The sequence below is a fragment of the Aotus nancymaae genome, unplaced genomic scaffold (genome assembly GCF_030222135.1).
Source record: "Aotus nancymaae isolate 86718 unplaced genomic scaffold, 86718_ANA_hifiasm-v0.15.2.pri h1tg000020l, whole genome shotgun sequence".
Taxonomy (NCBI): domain Eukaryota; kingdom Metazoa; phylum Chordata; class Mammalia; order Primates; family Aotidae; genus Aotus; species Aotus nancymaae.
Genome location: NW_026988432.1, coordinates 31,161,288 through 31,181,564, shown reverse-complemented (window position 1 = coordinate 31,181,564; position 20,277 = coordinate 31,161,288). Strand labels below are relative to the sequence as shown.

The following is a 20,277-nucleotide window of genomic DNA, read 5'->3' as shown; positions in this document are numbered from 1 at the left end:
TATATTTTTAGTAGAGATGGCGTTTCACTATGTTGGCCAGGATGGTCTTGATCTCTTGACCTTGTCATCTGCCTGCCTCGGCCTTCCAAAGTGCTGGGATTACAGGTGTGAGCTACCTTGCCCTGCTTGGTTCTTAAACCTTTTATGTGTCATATGTATGTGGAATGGACATCAGACAATTGTAGTGTAGAGTTACTTAACTACAATTGCGCAAAGTGCTGTGAAAGAAGATAATGTAGGTAATATGCATTTTTTTCTTTTTTTTTTTTTTTCCTTGAGATGGAGTTTCACTCTTGTTACCCAGGCTGGAGTGCAATGGCGCTATCTCGGCTCACTGCAACCTCCACCTCCTGGGTTCAAGCGTAGCTGGGACTACAGGCACGCGCCACCATGCCCAGCTAATTTTTGTATTTTTAGTAGAGGCGGGATTTCACCATGTTGACCAGGATGGTCTCGATCTCTTGACCTCGTGATCCACCCACCTCGGCCTCCCAAAGTGCTGGGATTACGGGTGTGAGCCACCGCGCCCAGCCTTGGCTTGTTCTAATTTCTGAGAGGTAGCCAGCAAAAGGATAGGCACAAAATTAAAATGACTTTAAAAGGCCAGAGATCTGGAAAAAACTCTTTTTATGTGACATTCTTGACAGTTGGAGGGAGCTAGGGTGTGAGTGGCCCAAGATGAAAACTAGAAAGGTGGGCGGGGGTTTTGAGCAGGGGAGAGCAATCACATTTTCCCTCCTAAGTTTGTGTTAATGGTCCATAGTTTGGAAATTGATCATTGTGAATTGTTCTGACTATATGAATTATTGTACAGCAGTTTTAATCTCTTGTCAGATTCTCTGTAGCAGATGTTGCAACACTTTTCTTTTTTTCTTTTCTTTTTACAAACCCCCAAGGCTGCCTTCCTTTTCACTTTGTATTTAGCTTTGCTTACCAAGAAGGCAGTCTCATATGAAGTTCGTCAATTTTTCTCTTCTAGATAACCTCATTCAGTTTTATACTTTACATTCCCTGTCTCCTGTTTGAGTACTATATACTGCTTAAAATCCATGGTTTAACTCTTTGAACTGTATGCATCTTTTGTCATCTTAGTTTCTTAAAATGTACAAGGATTAAAAAGCGAATTCATTTTCATCGTCCAGAATTAACCTGTTTTATTTAGATTATTGCATGTAATCTCTTTTCCTTCACATTCACTACTGATCGGAAAGCAATGTATAATCCCTTTTTAAAGGGAGAGAAAAACATCAGATAACTCTCAAGTTGCCTTTACCCATCCTCCTCTACCCTACCTTCTAGGGCTTTAAAAAAATACTTTTTCTCATAAAGATACCATATTTACCTTGTAAAAATATTTTTCTGCCTGCTGTATGGAGAACAGGTTGGTGCACAGGAGAAAGATTGAGTATGAAGAGAGACAGGTGATGATAGTACTATTGAGAAATAAATGATGGCAGTTATGTCTAGAGTGGTGACAGTGGAGATGGAGAATAGTGGACAGACTAGAAAACTATCGAGGTGGGATTGATAGGAGTTAGTGAATGATGGCAGTAGTGAATGATGGGATTCAGTGAGTAGAGAAGAAGGCATTGTTAAAAATAACTCAGGTTTTTGATATGAGCAACTGACATAATAGTAATAGTAGTGCTATTTACTGAGCTAGAGAAAGCCAGAGAAGGAGCAGAATGGGGTAGATCAGAGATGATCTGGATTTGGATATAATGCAATTGTAGTGCCTTTCCAAAATCTAAATATAGATGTCAACTGGGTATTTGGGTGGACTGGTACAGAGCTCAGAGATCTGAGCTGGAGAAATAAAATTACTAGTCTAGGGATGGTTTTGGAAAATGTGGGTTTAGAAGAGCTCACTTTGGGCCAGGTATGGTGGCTCATACCTGTAATCCTAGCACTTCGGGAAGCTGAGGTAGGTGGATCACTTGAACTCAGGAGTCTGTAATCAGCCTGGGCAACATGGTGAAACCCTGTCTCTACAAAACATAAAAAATTAGCCAGGTGTGGTGGCTCATGCCTGTAGTCACAGCTACTTGGTGGGGCTGAAGCGGAAGGATCAGTTGAGCCAAGGAGGCAGAGGTTGCAGTGAGCCAAGATGGCGCCCCTGCACTCCAGCCTGGGTGACAGAGTGAGACCTTATTTTTTTAAGAAAAGAGCTTATGTTGGTGGATGAGAAAAGGACCTAGTCCTAGGACTAAATCCTGAGATTTGGTAGAGAAAGTTAAGCCTAGAAAGTAGACTGTGCAGGACCATCCAGAAGAATAGAGAAACCTTGAAGCCAAAGTAAGGCATTAATTGGTTTAAGGAGCAGAGAAACGGTCAGGCATAAAGTGCTACTTAAACATTAAGATTACGGTAAAAATATGTTGGATTTAAAGATAGGGAGTTCATTAATGACCCTGGTAATAACTGTTCCACTGGGTTTTTGGCTTTTTTATTTTATTTTTTGAGACAGGATCTTGCTCTGTCCCCCATCCTGGAATGTAGTGGTGCAAACACAGCTCACGGCAGCCCTGGTCTCCTGGGCTCAAGGGATCCTCCTTACTCACCCTCCCCAGTAGTTGGAACCACAGCATGTTCCACCATGCCCAGCCAATTTTTAAATTTTTTGTAGAGATGGGGTCTTGCCATGTTGCCTAGGCTTGTTCCAGTGGTTTGATAGGAGATGTCAGGTTGGATTGGGTTGCAGAAGGGAGGGTGAGAGCTAGGGAAATAGGTTTACACAGCTCTTATAATAAGATTGGTTGTGAAAGAATAGCATGATAGTTGGAGAGGGAGATGTGAGGTTGAAGGTGATAAGTTGAAGGAGGATTTCAATTTTTTTTTTTTTTTTTTTTTTTTCCTGAGACGCAGTCTCACTCTGTTGTCCAGGCTGGAGTGTAGTGGCACAATCTGAGCTCACTGCAACCTCTACCTCCTGGGTTCAAGCAGTTCTTCTGCCTCGGCCTCCTGAGTAGATAGGATTACAGACGTGTGCCACCACGCCCGACTAATTTTTTTGTATTTTTAATAGAGACAGAGTTTCACCATGTTGGCCAGGCTGGTCTTGAACTCCTGACCTTGTGATCCACCCACCTTGGCCTCCCAAAGTGCTGGGATTACAGGTGTGAGCCACCCCGCCCGGCCAGATTTTGAAAATGAATGAATGAATGAGTGGTCCAGTTGGGTGTGACAGATGGAAGAGAGCCAAGGAATGATCAATAATGTAAGGTTCTAGGGAAATGAGAGGGGGATGAGCTCTAGTACTCATGTAGAGGAGGTTGCCTTTAGATTGGAGGGAAGAACAGCATGGGGGAAAGTGCTATTCTAATAGGAAAAATGTTGTATATTTATTACTTCACTGAATGTAAATTTATTGTCAACATTAACCCAGAGGGTTGATAGCCTTTTATGCCATTTATGTGATGCAATTTCTGTTTGACAGTATCATTTTATATTGCTAGCAACTTGACTATTCCTACCAGAGAAACCTATTTTTTCCCCCTTGACCAAAAACAATATATACAGTAAATAATCTTGTCGTTTGGAAAGATTAATCTTTATGTATGACATCATTTTCCCCTGTGGTTAGGGCACTTTGTTTTTATTCCACTGCAGGGAGTTTAGTCAGAGCTTGTATTTTCACTTTCTGTGACTTTTTTCTTTTGTATTTAATTAATTATAGCAAAATTCCACTATAGGGAGAAAGCACAGTAATTTATTGACTAAGTTTGACCCAAAAAGTCATCTAGTGTTATGGCCCAAAAAAGGGCACTTCTTTTTCTTCAGAAGACTTTTATGTCAGTGTGGAGTTTTAGACGGATAACGCTTGTATACCTTACAAATTAAGGAGATACAAAACTGCATACTGCACTGTCTTCTACTCCTGTTTCCTTATTCACCTGCTTTCCTTCCCAACTGGTATTTCCATTAAGTATCTTTCTAGAGTCATTGCATCTCTACAGATAAACTCATGTAAATAAAGTTTTGTTCTTTATTTACATAAATGCTATAATGTATCTTTTTTCATTAAAATTGTGTGAGAACTGTTTCATATCTCTCTATATGAAGTGCTTTCTCATTTTTTTAATGGCCACATTCTATGAATATACCATGATGAGCTAACTTGTGTCCTATTTATGATTAATGCTAGTCTTTTGTGATTGATTTGAACTGCCCACCCCAGACAGAGTCTTGCTCTGTCGTTCAGTCTGGAGTGCGGTGGTGCAATCTCGGGTCACTGCAACCTCCGCCTCACAGGTTCAAGTGATTCTCCTGCCTCATTCTCCTGAGTAGCTGGGATTACAGACACGCGCCACCATGCCCGGCTGATTTTTGTATTCTTAGTAGAGATGGAGTTTCATCATGTTGGCCAGGCTGGTCCCGAACTCTTGACGTCGTCATCTGCCCGCCTTGGCCTCCCAAAGTTCAGGGATTACAGGCCTGAGCCACAGAACCTGGCCCAATTTGAGCATATTTAAGTGGTTTTGACTGCAATGCTGGTTATTAATTTAGGTAGTAGAAATTAAATCTCAGTTAACTACTCAAATTTAAGGAACTTGAAAGATAATCATTAAATTGAATGATGTCCCATATTGTCATTTTTGTTTTTTTTTTTACAGGGAAAAACAACCTAGATGTACTTGTGTTATCCACACAGTTTATTTCTTGAAGAAACGAGTTGTATGGTCATTTTAACAAATTTACTTTTCAATCTGATGCTGTATTATATACTTTGAAAATATCCAGTGCTACCTTCTTTCAAAAATTGAGACTTTTGATGTTTGTCCTATATAACTGACATTAATTCCATTTCAGTATATTTTCTCAGATATTTTAACTTTGGGAAGTTTTTTTTTTTTTTGGGAGACTGAGTCTCACTCTCTCTCCCAGGCTGGAGTGCAGTGGTGTGATCTTGGCTCACTGCAACCTCCGCCCCCTGGTTTCAAGTGATTCTCCTGCCTCAGCCTCCTGAGTATCTGGGATTACAGGTGCCTGCCACTGTGCCCAGTTAATTTTTGTATTTTTAGCAGAGACAGGATTTCACCATCTTGGCCAGGCTAATCTTGAACTCCTGACCTTGTGATCCACCTACCTCAGCCTCCCAAAGTGCTGGGATTACAGGTGTGAGCCACCATGCCTGGCTTTAAGAAGAATCTTTATTCCAGAATATACAACTTGAATCTCCATAGTAGAATCAACTCCCACTTTTATTCAGTTAGAAAATCTTAGTCCCCGCCCACTGCTAAATTTGGCTGGCTTAAAAAAAGAACTTGGGTTTATTCCTCATGCCTGTGGGTATTTTGTATTTGTGAATGTTTCATTTCATGTTTGTATTGACAGCGTGCTTTATTTATAATGGTCTCTGTTGGTTTAACTGTTACTCCCTCTATTGGGTTTCAGAGGTGTTACATTTTTTTGTAATGGTGTCAGAAAAAATATGCTGATTTTCATTTAGCTCCAACATTAGTATTATAATTAATACAAATATACTTGTGAAGTAGGCTACACACAGGATTGTTTAATTTATTTTTTATTTAATTTATTTTTTTGAGATGGAGTCTTGCTCTGTTGCCCAGGCTGTAGTGCAGTGGCACAATCTTGGCTCACTGCCACCTCTGCCTCTTGGGTTCAAGTGATTCTCCTGTTTCAGCCTCCCAAGTAGCTGGGACTACAGACACTAACCACCATGGCTGGCCAATTTTTATATTTTTAGTAGAGATGGGGTTTCACCATGTTGTCCAGACTGGTCTCAAACTCCTGACCTCAGGTGATCTGCCTGCCTTGACCTCCCAAAGTGCTGAGATTATAGATGTGAGCCATCACTCCCAGCCTAGGATTATTTTAAATTAACAAATGTTCCAGTGGCCATGAATGTTCTGGTTTCCATGAATGTGTTAAGGAAACTTAATAAGAATGCCTGTTTTATTAACAGCTGAGAATAGGGCTATGAAAAACAAAAACAGGTATTAGGATATTTATGTTTATATTAAGTAAAAGTGTGCTTGGCATGTTAGATCCGTTTAAAGGATTTTTCAAGTATTTCCTAGTTTTCATCTACTGTAGATTGAACTGTCAGGTAACTTGATGGAGTGAGATGATGGAGATGCCATATTGCATCTAACTAGCATACCGTGCAGATTAATGGTTCTGTGTGTCTTTGACCTATGGACATGATAGTTGCTTTCTGTAATGTAACATATACAGGGCAAGGTATTTACTTGCTTTCCACATTTAGCATACTCTTTAAAAACCACATTTTCAATAGATTCTTGGAAACTGTGACTTTAAGTGGAACAAGCTACTGCCAGTCTTCAATGAGAAAAATTGGTTTTGTTTAAAGTCATTTCACTGAAAGTCTCAGTTTCCAAGAACTTACTAAAAATGTTAAGGACTTAACTGTATAGGTCATAAGTTCTTGAGATTAAATATTATGTCCTGTACCTGTGTGGTTAATTGGAGTTGTATTACTCACAGTGGTGGTAGAGTGTTAGGTTCTAAATTTAGCATACAAAGTGTAAAATGGGTGTAGAGTATTTTCTGTTAAACCCCTTAATTCATTCATAGAATATACTGAGTTTTCTGGGTTCTGTATTTAGTGACCATTGTTGATAAAACATCCATTTGAACATTAGACTCATGTTCAGCATGATGAGGTATGTGGGAACTAGGTAGGATTAAGGAAAGATCAGATTCTGGCCTTTCATCTTAGTGCTTCACTAGAGCAACTCCTATTGAGGGGACTGCAGACAGGTTTGATGCATAGTATTTGCTTGCTCATTTGCCAAATACATGTAGTTGAAGTGAGAGAGAGAGAGAGAGAGAGAGAGAGAGAGAGAGAGAGAATGTGTGTGTGTGTGTGTGTGTGTGTGTGTGTGTGTGTGTGTGTGTGTGTAAAATATAAGTGTAGGGGCCAGGCACAGTGGCTTACTCCAGTAATCCCAGCAGTTTGGGAGGCCAGGGTGGGTGGATCACTTGAGCTCATGTGTTCAAGACCAGCTTGGGTAACATGATGAAATTCTGTCTTTACAAAAAATACAAAAATTAGCCAAGTGCAGTGGTGTATGCCTGTAGCCTCAGCCATTTGGAAGGCTGAGGCAAGAGAATTGCTTGAGCCAGGGCAATGGAGGTTGCAGTGAGCTGAGATCGCACCATTGCACTCCAGCCTGGGTGGCAGACTGAGACTTTGTCTCAAAAAACAAAACAAAACAAAAATGTGTACATTTGATGTTTCTATACTGTAACTCCCCTCCCCCCACCTCCTTTCTTTGAGGATTTGAATGTAAAAGTAGTCATTCCAGCTATTGCATTGTTTTCTAGACTAGTTTTAAAGCATTATTTTTTCATTTATATCAAAGTTAATACAGGCATATTATATCAGAGTTTTGAAGATTTCTTTTTTCTTTTTTTTTTTGAGACGGAATCTCACTCTTGTCATCCAGGCTGGAGTGCAGTGGCGTGATCTTGGCTCACTGCAACCTCTGCTTCCCAGGTTCAAGCGATTCTCCTGCCTTAGCCTCCCGAGTAGCTGGGACTACAGGCGTTTGCCACCACGCCTGGCTAGTTTTTTGTATTTTTAGTAGAGATAAGATTTCACTGTGTTAGCCAGGATGGTCTTGATCTTCTGACCTCGTGATCCACCCACCTCAGCCTCCCAAAGTGCTGGGATTACAGGCATGAGCCACTGTGCCTGGCTGAAGATTTCTTTCTAGAACACTAAAATCATAAACTAGAAAATGTTTGTTACCTGTTGGCCTTGTAAGTTCAGTAATAGAGGATTAATATTATGGCATTTTTAGTAGCCCAATATGCTTAGATTTTGATGGTATTAAGTCCTTTGAATTTGGCTGTTGATCAAACAAGCAGATAATAATACCTGTATTTTAAGGACCTGTGTAATGGTAAGTTTTGCCCTATCCACCTAGAAAGGTAGGCATGTTGCCGGGCGTGGTGGCTCATGCCTGTAATCCTAGCACTTTGGGAGGCCGAGGTGGTTGGATCACCTGAGGTCAGGAGTTCAAGACCAGCCTGGCCATCATGGTGAAACCCCATCTTTATAAAACAAAAAAATTAAAAAAAAAAAAAAAAAAAAAGAAAGGTAGGCATGTTGTATTGATTAAATAATCTGCCATTTTGTTTATTGACTTTGTGTGTTTTTGTACAGGTTGCTTTCCTGTTGCATCTTTGATATAATTTCCTAGACTCTGCTCCATGATTTAACTTGAAATTCTGAAATGAAGATGGAGGAGGCAGTAGGAAAAGTTGAAGAACTCATTGAGTCTGAAGCCCCACCAAAAACATCCGAACAAGAGACAGCCAAGGAGGAAGATGGATCTGTAGAACTGGAATCTCAAGTTCAGAAAGATAGTGTAGCAGAGTCTACAGTTATTTCTTCAATGCCCTGCTTGTTGATGGAACTGAGAAGGGACTCTTCTGAGTCTCAGTTAGCATCCACAGAGAGTGACAAGCCTACAACTGGCCGAGTTTATGAGAGTGACTCCTCTAATCACTGCATGCTTTCCCCTTCCTCTAGTGGTCACCTGGCTGATTCAGATACGTTGTCTTCCGCAGAAGAGAATGAACCCTCTCAGGCAGAAACAGCGATAGAAGGAGACCCTTCAGGAGTATCTGGTGCCACAGTTGGGCGCAAGTCTAGGCGGTCCCGATCTGAAAGTGAAACATCCACTATGGCTGCCAAGAAAAACCGGCAATCAAGTGATAAACAGAATGGCCGAGTTGCCAAGGTGAAAGGTCATCGGAGCCAAAAGCACAAGGAGAGGATCAGGCTACTGAGGCAGAAACGGGAGGCTGCTGCAAGGAAGAAATACAACCTGCTACAGGACAGTAGTACCAGTGATAGTGACCTGACTTGTGACTCAAGCACGAGCTCATCAGATGATGATGAAGAGGTTTCAGGGAGCAGCAAGACAATCACTGCAGAGATACCAGGTAGAGGATGTTTTTTAAACTGACTGTAAAGTACCTGATGGCATTTCTTCGCTGTCACGCTCAGTTAGATGAGTGACACTTGAAAAAATCCAGCAGACCTGCAGCTCTGTGTAAATTTGAAGACTGCAGTTTATTAACAAGACATGGCCAATTTATAAAACCTGTTCTGAGGTTTCCAGTGCACTTTAGCACATCAGGAAAAAAAAATTAAATGGTTAATGATAGGGACAAGATTATTTTTAAGTAGTGGAATTTCTCACAAGTCTCTCTGTATCACATTACCTGAACTCCCATCATTGCCTTTTTAGCACTGCTTAGATTTAATACTCACTGTTGAGCATCATTACTGAGTACATTCTCCTCAGGAACAGGCACCTTGCTTTATTATATAGCCACTGCACTCTAGCTTATAGTGTCTGAAATAACACATTCTATCTTTTGTTAAAGTTTTCTAATAATTTTTCCTCTAAAAACAGTAGTTTTATGTGTTTGCCCCCATATTCAATGCATGATAAGCTAGTTATCCTTGTTACAAATCTTTTTATCCTAAGTTGTCATTCGCATTGAAAGGAATTTCTTTCCCAAAAATTTCCCATTAGTTCCTCAAGCTTTAGAAAAGTTTGTTAGAAATCTGCTTGTTCTAGCTCTCACTGGTTTAAGGGTCTGTAATTTATTACATATTTGGCAAATCTGCTTTCCCCATATTATTGGATCTGGTACTGTGTACTATAATACAAAGGTAGACTTGAGACTTCATAGCGGAAGAAGTATCTGAATGGTTCTTAGTCAAGTAGTGAATTCTCATTATCCAAGAGATCCTTATAATATGATCAGGAACATTTTGTAAACTATATGGCACTGAATAGGTCATGGCAGTATTGTTTATTGCCACGTTGAAGAGGGAAGTTCTGGTTTTCTAAAGCTTTATGGGTGACTATGTTTTTTTCTCTGGTTTTCTGAAAGCTTTCTGTTTCTACATGTGAAGACAGCATATTGCTGATAAACAAAGAATATTTCAGGAAAAATCATATTGGTTAATGAAATCTATAGCTTCCCAAACTTATATAAATTCAGTAACGAGAATGATTGGTTTTAAAGCACTTTATAGGTGTTCAACTTATGATAATAAGTCTTGTTCATATAATATAAATATGAATCTCAAATCTTTAGAAATGCTTTCTACTGTTTTAATATCTATTGAATTCCTTTGCTATCATTCCTTGTAATAAAACTGCGAGGAGGGGGATTTAAATGAAGCTCATCAGTTAAATGCATAAGAGAAACAGACTTTGGGGTTGTTCTAAGGCAGGTTTTAGGTATATATTTTAGTTTTACATGTAATAATATTTTTAAGAATACTTTATTAATACCTGTAAAATTGTGCATTCCTATATCCTGTTCTAACCTCTTAATCAAGACCATGATGGATCTCTTAATACAATACTTAATTCCACTTACTAAACAGGATTTTATGTAACTACTCCAATACTTTGTCTTTTTATGGAAAGGAAGAAGGTGAATAAACAAAATTCTCTTTGAAGACAGAACCCCATTGTGAGGTGGTTTAAGAAATGTCTTCATAGGCACTTTCCCTGTTTTGCTTAAATAGGTTAGTTGTGCTTTGTTCATGTTTTCCTAATCTTCTTTCTAATTGACTATCTTGACTACTGCTTAAAACTTAAAACACCAGTGGTCTATTTCTTGTCTCTTCTGAATTGTGTACTAACTTAACACCAAAGTAAATTAATTTTAATCTATAGTTTGGTTTCTCTTGTTCACACCATTTAGTAAGTTTGTGGCTTTTGAAAATATGTATAGTCTTCTAAGGTAAACCTGGAGAATCAGATGGTAAGATTGAGGTGCAGGGCCACTGTATATGACTGCCTTTGTGTGTGCTGCTGCAGTTTTGGGAGGTGCCACTCCCATAACAAAGTTATGAATGATCTTTACTGGAATTATTCAAAGCAGCAAAGATGGAACAACCCTAGAGTTCAAATATTAGGGATTTCATTTCAGTTCTCCATATTGTTGTCTCTTGAAAAATTGTGACATTGTGAATTTTTGATGTAACAGTGATGTATCTTTCAGTTTCCTGAGTCACCTTATGACTTTGGGGAAGAGAGGAGGCACCCTCAACCTTATAGTAAGAGCAGTTGTCGAAAAGTTGCATAAATTGTAAAGGTAGGATAAATTATGAACTGATTTGAGTTCAACAACATGGACATTCAGGTGAACTTAAACTGAATGGGCCTAACAGAATCTGTTGGATGTCGGAATTTTAATTCAGCTGTTTACACAGAATGAAAACCAAGTGGAAAAGTAAAAACCGATTATTGCCATACTCTTTCATTAAGGTACAACCAATTTAGTAATTCAGAAAATGCTCTTTATAAGCTTTTGTTTGGGCTCAGCTTAAAAGCTGAAGGTGTTATTCTGAATAATTCCTGTGTTGATACCCTGATCCCCTAGTCCTAAAAGTTCTCTCATGCCAAATAATTTTAACTCTTAATGCGTTTTCTTTTAGGGAGTGCAAATAATTAATAATGCAGACTAGTATAGTGCATGATCATATTTAATAATTGAATTTGATATCTGGGCAACAGACGTTTATGACGATTTTTTAAAGTTAGCAGTTAGCTGACAGGCAGCTTGGTATTGGCACTAGATCATCTCTCGAAGTTTTTGGAAATATACTGATGTTTTAAGAATCTGTTTGAAGGTATCATATCAAAATAATTCTGGGAGTACTTTCATTTGAGAGACTTAGAGATTAGTAAAGGGCATTTTATAGTAAATTTATAATATTTTGTAGTGAAATCATGTAAAAGTGCTATGTAATGGTTATCTTGAGTATCAAGGCTTTTTCAAGTGATTTCTTTTTTTTTTTGACAGAGTCTCGCTCTGTCACGAGGCTGGAGTGCAGAGGTGCGATCTCAGCTCACTTCAACCTCCGTCTCCTGGGTTCAAGCGATTCTCCTGCCTCAGTCTCCCAAGTAGCTGGGATTACAGGCGTGCACCACCGTGCCCAGCTAATTTTTGTATTTTTAGTAGAGACAGAGTTTCACCATGTTTGCTAGGATGGTCTCAATTTCTTGACCTTGTGATCCACCCACCTCTGCCTCCCAAAGTGCTGGGGATTACGGGCATGAGCCACTGCGCCTGGCCATTATGAAGTGATTTCTTTATTATGCATTATCTTTTTGTGCTTTGATCATTCTCTGCAATTTTATGATTAGAGCATTATTTTTCACAGAGTGGGGGCAGTTTCTCTGTAAAATCAGTTTTGAGACTAGTGCTATAAAGTCTGCAGTTGGAGGGATTTTGATTTTAGTTAATATGAATAATGGACATTCGCCTTCATTCAGTTTGAGAAAGTTAATTTTCTGAACATATTAACATATGTGCATCAGTGTACATGGTCAGTGAGGAAAAGTTTTTCCAGTAACTGTTTTTTGTAAATATTTAGCAGATTGGACCTCCATACAGGGTAGCTTTATCTTGTCTATAATGACCTGCTTTGTGTGGTTTAATAGTCCATTGTGTAAATGCCTATTCACACCGAGTTGTAAAAGTAATACCCCTGGTGGTAGCTAAGAGTCAGTTGTCTTGGCTATTTGCCTTTGAAAATCTGATTTCTTTTGGAGAATATCATTGAGGCTACTGAGGACAGCTGTCTAAGATTACTTGAATTCTTTATCCATGCAACCCAGCTACACCAGCTCAGCCACACTTCAAGCCAGGATCTCAGCACCCATTACTCACCATACATACTTATGTAGTGAACTGCATCGTGACAAGCTGTCATCTTACCTCATAGTTTTTTCTCTGGTAGACATAATTATACTTGATCAGTTAACTCTTGCTTAAAAATTAAATATTTTTAAGTGGCAAATTCTTTGTAGAAATTTTTGAAAATAGAAAAATGTGAAGTAGAAAACTAAAATCACCCATAATTCTGCTTTTGTTAACATTTGAATATGTTGCCTTCCATGATATATAACAAAATTTGTCTGGGTATTGCTTATGTCTTCCTTTTTCTTCTTAACATTGGATTTTGAGCATTTAACCAGAACACTAAATATTCTCCCTAGAATGTATGGATTTTGAATAATTTAGCTAATTATAAAAATAATATCCCTAATGTTGGTCCTTTGGGCTCTTTTAAGTTTTTGCTATTATGAGTTAAGGGTATGAACACTTACGGCTCTTGACCACATGCTGCCATACTGCTTTTAAAAAATAGTGAAGCTGAGTATGATGGCTCACACCTGTAATCCCAGGACTCTGGGAGGCCGAGACTGGTGGCTTACTTGAGGTCAGGAGTTCAAGACCAGCCTGGCGAACATGGTGAAACCCCATCTCAACTAGAAATACAAAAGTTAGCTGGGCATAGCAGCATGTGCCTATAGTCCCAGCTACTCTGGAGGCCGAGTTGGGAGGATTGCCTGAGCCCAGGAGGCAGAGGCTGCAGTGATCCATGATTGAGCCACTACACTCCAGCCTGGGTGACAGAGTGAGACTTTGTCTCAAAAGAATCTGGAAAAAATAATAATAATAATAATTGTTTATTTCACCCAAGAGCTTGAGTGTTCATGCATTGTATTCTTGCTATTGAGTATTAATTTTTTTAAAAGCTTGCTGATTTGATAGAAGAATGGTATCTTGCCAGTGTAGTGGCTCACACCTGTAATCCCAATTTGGGAGGCTGAAGCGAATGGATCACCTGAGTTCAGGAGTTCAAGACCAGCCTGGCCAACATGGTGAAACTCCATCTCTACTAAAAAAAAAAAAAAATTAGCTGGGCATGGTGGCATGTGTCTGTAGTCCCAGCTACTCTGGAGGCTGAGGCAGGAGAATTGCTTGAACCCGGGAGGCGGATGTGGGAGTGAGCTGAGGTTGTGCCACTGCACTCCAGCCTGGGTGACAGTGAGACTACATTAAAAAAAAAAAGGCATCTTAATGTTAATTTGCATTTCTTTGATCACTAGTGAAGTTGAAAAATGTTTAGCTATTAAGTCTGTTCATATTCTTTGCACATTTTTCTTCTGACATGTTTTTTCTTACTAATTTTTGAGGCTTTTTAAACTTTTGGGTGATTAATTGCTTGGCAAATTTTAAATATTAGGCAGTGAGTAGGATTCATGGTTGAAGATCCTAAACCTATATAGTGAATCCCATGAAGCACTATAATAAATTGACCTTTTTCCTAGATTGAGTATCAAATGATTTAAGTGGTTAAAAGCCCCATGCCCCTATCTTAAGCCTTTTGTAATCTGGTTGTAGTTTGGTAACTATTTAAGAGACTCACTAAATACAATGATAAGAAAACACTGAGACAGAATAATCAGGTAAAAACTATTTTCAGATTGGTATGCAAAATCATGTGGGTAAAATAGGTTTTTAATCTAGCTGTGTATTAGAATCAGCTGGGTGGCAGTTAAAACGTCTGATGCCCAGACCCCACTTTAGCCCCATTCAATCAGAATCATTGGGGTCTGACCCCAGGCATCAGCTTTAAAACTGTTGACATTTATATGATCAGCCTTAGGTGATGGCAGTGAGTAGCCGGGGCTTAGAACCTCTCAGTTAAGCAGTGATATGTTAAGTCTCCTATATCTGAAAATCACTAAAACTGGTAGTCTGATTCAATTAAGTTCTCTTACTGCTGCTAATAGGTATCGAGTTCTAAACAGTGGAGTCTGGTTTTCTTGAAATTATATTAGTTATAAATCGTAGCACAATTCTATATTAATTAACAAGCATTAAGTGCCCTTTTTTATGTCATTTAAGCGATTATTTGAAAAGCATGCCATGTTTAAATGTGGTTTTCTATATGTTACAAGGTCTGGATGATGTTAACTAAAAAGCTTTGAAGTCTTACTGGTGGGCATCCTTTGGCAATTTCTCATGTTAAAGCACGAAGATACTATTTTTGGCTTGCTTTTCTTATTTCCTAAAGTGAGTACCTATATTAACTTTGTAAAAGGAAAAGCATAAAGTCTTTTTCTCAAAATAGGATGTATCTTAGTGTTAATAAAAGAGCATATGTGTGTTTAAGGTGAGAATGTGGTTCCTTTTTTTTTTTTTGTCATTTTTTAATAGATTTTGTTTTTAGAGCAGTTTTATGTTCACAGTAAAATTGAGCAGAGGGGACAGAGAGTTCCCATGTACCCTCTTCTCCCACATAGCCATGGCCTCCCCTACTATCAACATCCTGCACTAGAATGGACATTTGTTAAATGATGAACCTACATTGACACATCATTATCACACAAAGTCCGTAGTTTATTGTTAGGGTTCACTCTTGGTGTTGTAAGTTCTGTGGGCTTTGATAAATGCATAATTGGTCCCTGTTTATAAGGCCTCAAAATGTCTTGCTTATCAGTGATTATTGCTTATAGGAATCTTTATGAGGCTACAACTTACCTCACTGCCCCAAGTATAAATGTTCTTATACCATTTTCAGCTTTTAAATACCCATTTTTAGTATTCATTGAGAAATAAGTAATGCCAGAATCTAAGGCAGATCAAAGGAGCCATCCAATTTCCTGTACTATGCTTAAGTTTGCCCAGCACTTATAATGGGACATAAAGGAAGTTAAGCTTCAAATTTCATTTAGTCTTTTTCTTTTCCATAAGCTAAACATACCAAAGGTATGTCCTTCTTGAGGAACTTTTCACATAAACAAAACTTTTTAAAAAAGTGAAGACAGCATAGGGGATGGAGTAATCAGAGGAAAAGGAATAATGTGAAATTATACAGGTGGGTGACAGACTTCATGAGGTTTTTATTTGCTGGGTAGAACTGGGCTGAATGTTTGTCTCACAGCCTTTTAGGCATTGAAAATAGGTGGCCTGATTGATTAAAAAATTCTTTTTTATCTAGGAGAAACACAGTTATTCTTGATACTGAGACGTATTCTTGATACTGAGACATGGAAAATATCTCTTTGCAGCTTCATAAAAGGCTGCTATGTGATAAAGCAAACCATGTTTTCACAAATTAGTTTAACAGATACTCAGTAGAGTGTTTCATAGGAACATTATTTATGAGACTCTTGATGTAGGTTGATGGTATAAGGCCAAGATTGATTGATTCCATCAATCATTCTTTTATTCAGCAAGTATTTGAGCACCTAGTCCATGGCTTTGGGGATACAACAGTGAAAGAAGTCTCTGCTGTCATGGAACTTAATTTTTCATGAGGAGACAATTAGTGAATTCATCATGTGCTATCAGGTAGGGATATGATGTGAATAATAATAAAGCAGGATATAAGAGATAAAGATTGACTAGGAATGGAGTAGAAAAGCTATTTTAGATAGTGTAGTCAAGAGTGATCTGAGGAAGTAACACTTTTATTAGGTTCCTTAGAATGTAAACTTCAATATAGTTAATTTATTAGAGATCCAAACTACAGGGGACCCAAACCAAAGATGATCTAGCCTAGTTCAAGGATGAAATTGTATATGTATGGGACCATATCTAAACTGGACCACTGTGCTACCTAGTTGTATACATGTTCAGATGTTTGGAAAGTGCTGGATTATGTGTTAACAGATGTTTTTTGTTTTAAACTGCAGTACACTTCAGCCATTAATGAATGTACTCTCCAGAGGGGAAGGATGTGATTTGTAGTATATCCCAAACTTAACTACAATTTTTTTTTTTTTTTTTTTGTGGCATACATTTTAACAGTTTACACAGACCAGGTTTTGTAAAAGCTGACCCAGAGGTATTCTGTATCATCTCCTCCATGTGGTTTTCCATAAGAATTAAAAAAAAAATTTAAAACAGATATTTTGTGTGATAAGAATTAATCATTGGAGGATGATTGTATAATGATTGAATATGGGCCAGCTGACAAAACAACTTTTCAGAATTTTAAAGCAAAGGGAGTTAAAATACTCAAGGATACGGTGGTTTTCAACTCAGGATATACACTAAAATCTCCTGGGGAGCTTAAACCAAAACAAATCTCAGATGCCTTGGAGCAACCCTAGGTTTTGGTGTTTGTTAAACCCCTCTAGTTCTTATTGTTCAGCAAAGGTTGGAAACTACTGTTGTAGATTCAGTCAGTTGTATTCAGTCTGTGTAGTAACAGAATACATACTGCCAAGTAGACATACTAAAGCTGTGAAAAATAATATTAGTCATTTTATTCTATTTTTTGGAATTAGTGACTTTGGTTAATGAATTTAATCACTACTTATGAATGCTGGATCTATCAGGCTCTTAGCAATGCTTATGTCATTTTCCTGAGTAAGCATGTCTTAATAAAAATACAGTTTCTGAAGCAATAATGTTTTATGAAATGGCCTCAGTGTCTTTAAAGGTGCCTTTGGTCATGCTGGGCGATCTGAAGGAGCTCCCAGGGAAGTTACAGGATTACTTGACAGGGTTGCTGTGTGATAGAACTGCACAGGCAGTGTCGCTAGAAGAGGCCAGGAGCTGTTTTTCCAAGATGGAGAGGCAGACAGAGAAGTTCCACATGTGGATGGAAAAGGTAACTGACCTTGACACTGGCGAAGAGAACAAGCAGCTACTGGAACCCAGGGGACCTAAGATGCAACTAGTCGGCCAAAGAATTTTTCCTGTCACCCTATCAAGTGCTTTTACATGGCAGATGTCTGATTTCCAAGTACTGCCACAGCAGCTTTTGATTCTTTCATGACTTGTCCAGATGTTGATAGTATGTCAGAGTTCCCAAAGATGTATAATACCAATTTTCTAATTAATGTTGCTGAAAATGGGAATATTACAGAACAACCTTTGAATCGATCACAAAATTAATTGTGTTAACAATCTGCATTTTGGATTGTGTAAGAAAAGAATATGCTTTTGCCCATGGGAAGTTGAAACACAGAGTCTTACTCTGTCGTCCAGGCTGGAGTGCAGTGGCGCGATCTCGGCTCACTGCAACCTCCACCCATTCTCCTGCCTCAGGGTCTCGAGTAGCTGCGATTACAGGTGCCCACCCCCACGCCTAGCTAATTTTTTTTTTTTGTATTTTTAGTGGAGACAGGGTTTCACTATGTTAGCCAGGCTGGTCTCGAACTCCTGACCTTGTGATCTGCCTGTCTCAGCCTCCCAAAGTGCTGGGATTACAGGTGTGAGTCACTGCACCTGGCCCTGATGATATTTCAAAAGCTGCAGTAGTAAACAGTTTCTTTTTAAAAATTAGATACTCAAAACAGAAAGCTCAGAATTTGATAAACTTTAGCTTGAGTTTTGTTATGTATGGTTGGAACATAGAACCATATTTATATAATAGTAGGAGCCATCCTCTTCTTTGCTTTTTACCAAAAATATAAATAAAACAAAAAACTGGAAATTCTAGTGAACCCAAATAGGTAGATGGTTAATTCCTTGAGAGTCTCTTAGCACTTATTCTCTACAGACACTGTTGACTTCTGCTTCTAATTGGGGGACCTCATAGTTAACTGTGAAGATTGTGAGTGAATGTACTTCCTGAACATTTTTATGTCATTGTTCCATATGTCATTTAATAATCTAATTTGTTGCTAGTTTTTCATTAATTATATTCAGTATCACTTGTATACAGGAAGAACACAATACTTTTTGAGCAAATATTTGCTGTGTGCCTCCTATGCAAGATAATGTAGGGAAAGCAGCTTAGACTGCAGCTGGATTTCATGGATGAAAAAAATAGTATTTTTCACTGACATGGAGATAGATTTTTATTTTGAGCTTTAATTTAAAGCTTAGTGCCCAAGGCAATAATCTGGTAGGCATCAGCCAGTGGAATTTCTAGTACCCTGATGTAAAGGGTACCTATAGAGGACAAAGATAAAATGGTCACTGTATCAAGGGTATGTATTAGGTGGGGTTTCAAATTGCTAGTGACTAAGTTTATTAGTGAATGTACTACCAGTTTAATTTTTTCAATCCTTGAATTAAAAGTAAATGGGCCTTAGTTATGTTAAAGAGCTTATAGAGTGTGTCAAGGGATAGAAAATATCACAGGATTGAAGGTCTTGGAACATGATAGATATTTTTATATGCAGCCTGGGATTGGGAAATACTGGCATTTTATCTTTTAAAGGTTTCTAGTAGTACTGTGAGACACAGCTAAATTAGGATGACAGTCTTCAATAGGAATATGTAAGTTTGCCAACACTAAGTGGTTTTTAAAAATTGGGTTTTCCACTGGGTTTACTTTTTTTTTTTTTTCTTTTTTGGGGCGATGGAGTTTTGTTCTTGTTGCCCAGGCTGGAATGCAATGGTGTGGTCTTGTCTCACTGCAACCTCTGCCTCCCGGGTTCAAGCAATTCACCTGCCTCAGCCTCCCAGTTAGTTGGGATTACAGGTGTCTGCCACCACACCCAGCTAATTTTTGCATTTTAAGTAGAGGCGGGGTTTCGCCATGTTGGCCAGGCTGGTCTCGAATTCCTGACCTCAGGTGAACTGCCTGCCTTGGCCTCCCAAAGTGCTGGGATTACAGACGTGAGCCGCCGCACCTGGCGATTTTTCATTATAAAACATGTAAGAGTTTATTATAACTGATGGGTTTCTCTCTGAAATGATAGCGCAACACTAGTTAACTATTTCCACAAATAGGTTTTTTAAAATTAAGTTTACGTCAAGAGGAAGAGCATATTAGTTTTGGATGACTGAATTTACTTGACGTTGAGATGTTTTCGGGGAAGTTCTGTCTTCACCTTCTTCCTGGGATCATAGATTTTATTAGACATGGATTTTTAGATGTAAGAAAATATTAATTTCAGCATGTTAAGGACTACTTTTCTATGCATGTGTAAACCGCTTCAAGCACCTAACAGGCTTGTTTTATGATATAATGCTTAATATATTAAGCATGCTTTGAAATGCATTTTAAGATAGAAAAGGTTAATCTTTGAAGAATAACATAGATAACTTATTGCTAGTATTGTATTAACTGGATGCATTCTGATTTTCATTGTTATTGGATAATTGGGCAAGAACTCTGTAGATTTTTTTTTGCCTTTAAGAAAAACGTTTCAGTGGAATAAAATTAACCAACATATGTAGGGTTTTTTTTTTTTTTTTTTTTTTTTTTGAGATAGGGTCTCACTCTATTATCTAGGCTGGAGTGCAGAGGTGCTGTCTCAGCTCATTGCAACCTCTGCCTCCCAGGCTCAAGTGGTCCTCCCACCTCAGCCTCCCAAATAGCTGGGACTTCCACCTGGCTAATTTTTGTATATTTTGTAGAGACGGGGTTCTGCTATGTTGTTCAGGCTGGCCTCAAACTCCTGGGCTTACGTAATCTGCATACCTTGGCCTCTCAAAGTGTTGGGATTCTTTGTGATTCGCACCCGGCCTAAAACATAGATATTA

At 38.6% G+C, this 20,277-nt stretch overlaps 1 protein-coding gene across 6 annotated transcripts in view; it reads left to right on the top strand.

Annotated features, from left to right (window-relative positions):
- The window catches only part of ARK2N (arkadia (RNF111) N-terminal like PKA signaling regulator 2N), a 91,775-nt gene that overhangs the window by 34,700 nt on the left and 36,798 nt on the right, over positions 1 to 20,277 (top strand). For all 6 annotated transcript variants that reach the window (XM_012440857.3, XM_064379217.1, XM_064379216.1 and 3 more), the window contains one exon: positions 8,156 to 8,940. In XM_012440857.3, the coding sequence (XP_012296280.1) occupies positions 8,226 to 8,940 (715 nt within the window). In that variant the 5' untranslated portion in view covers positions 8,156 to 8,225. The remainder of the gene's footprint in view (positions 1 to 8,155; positions 8,941 to 20,277) is intronic.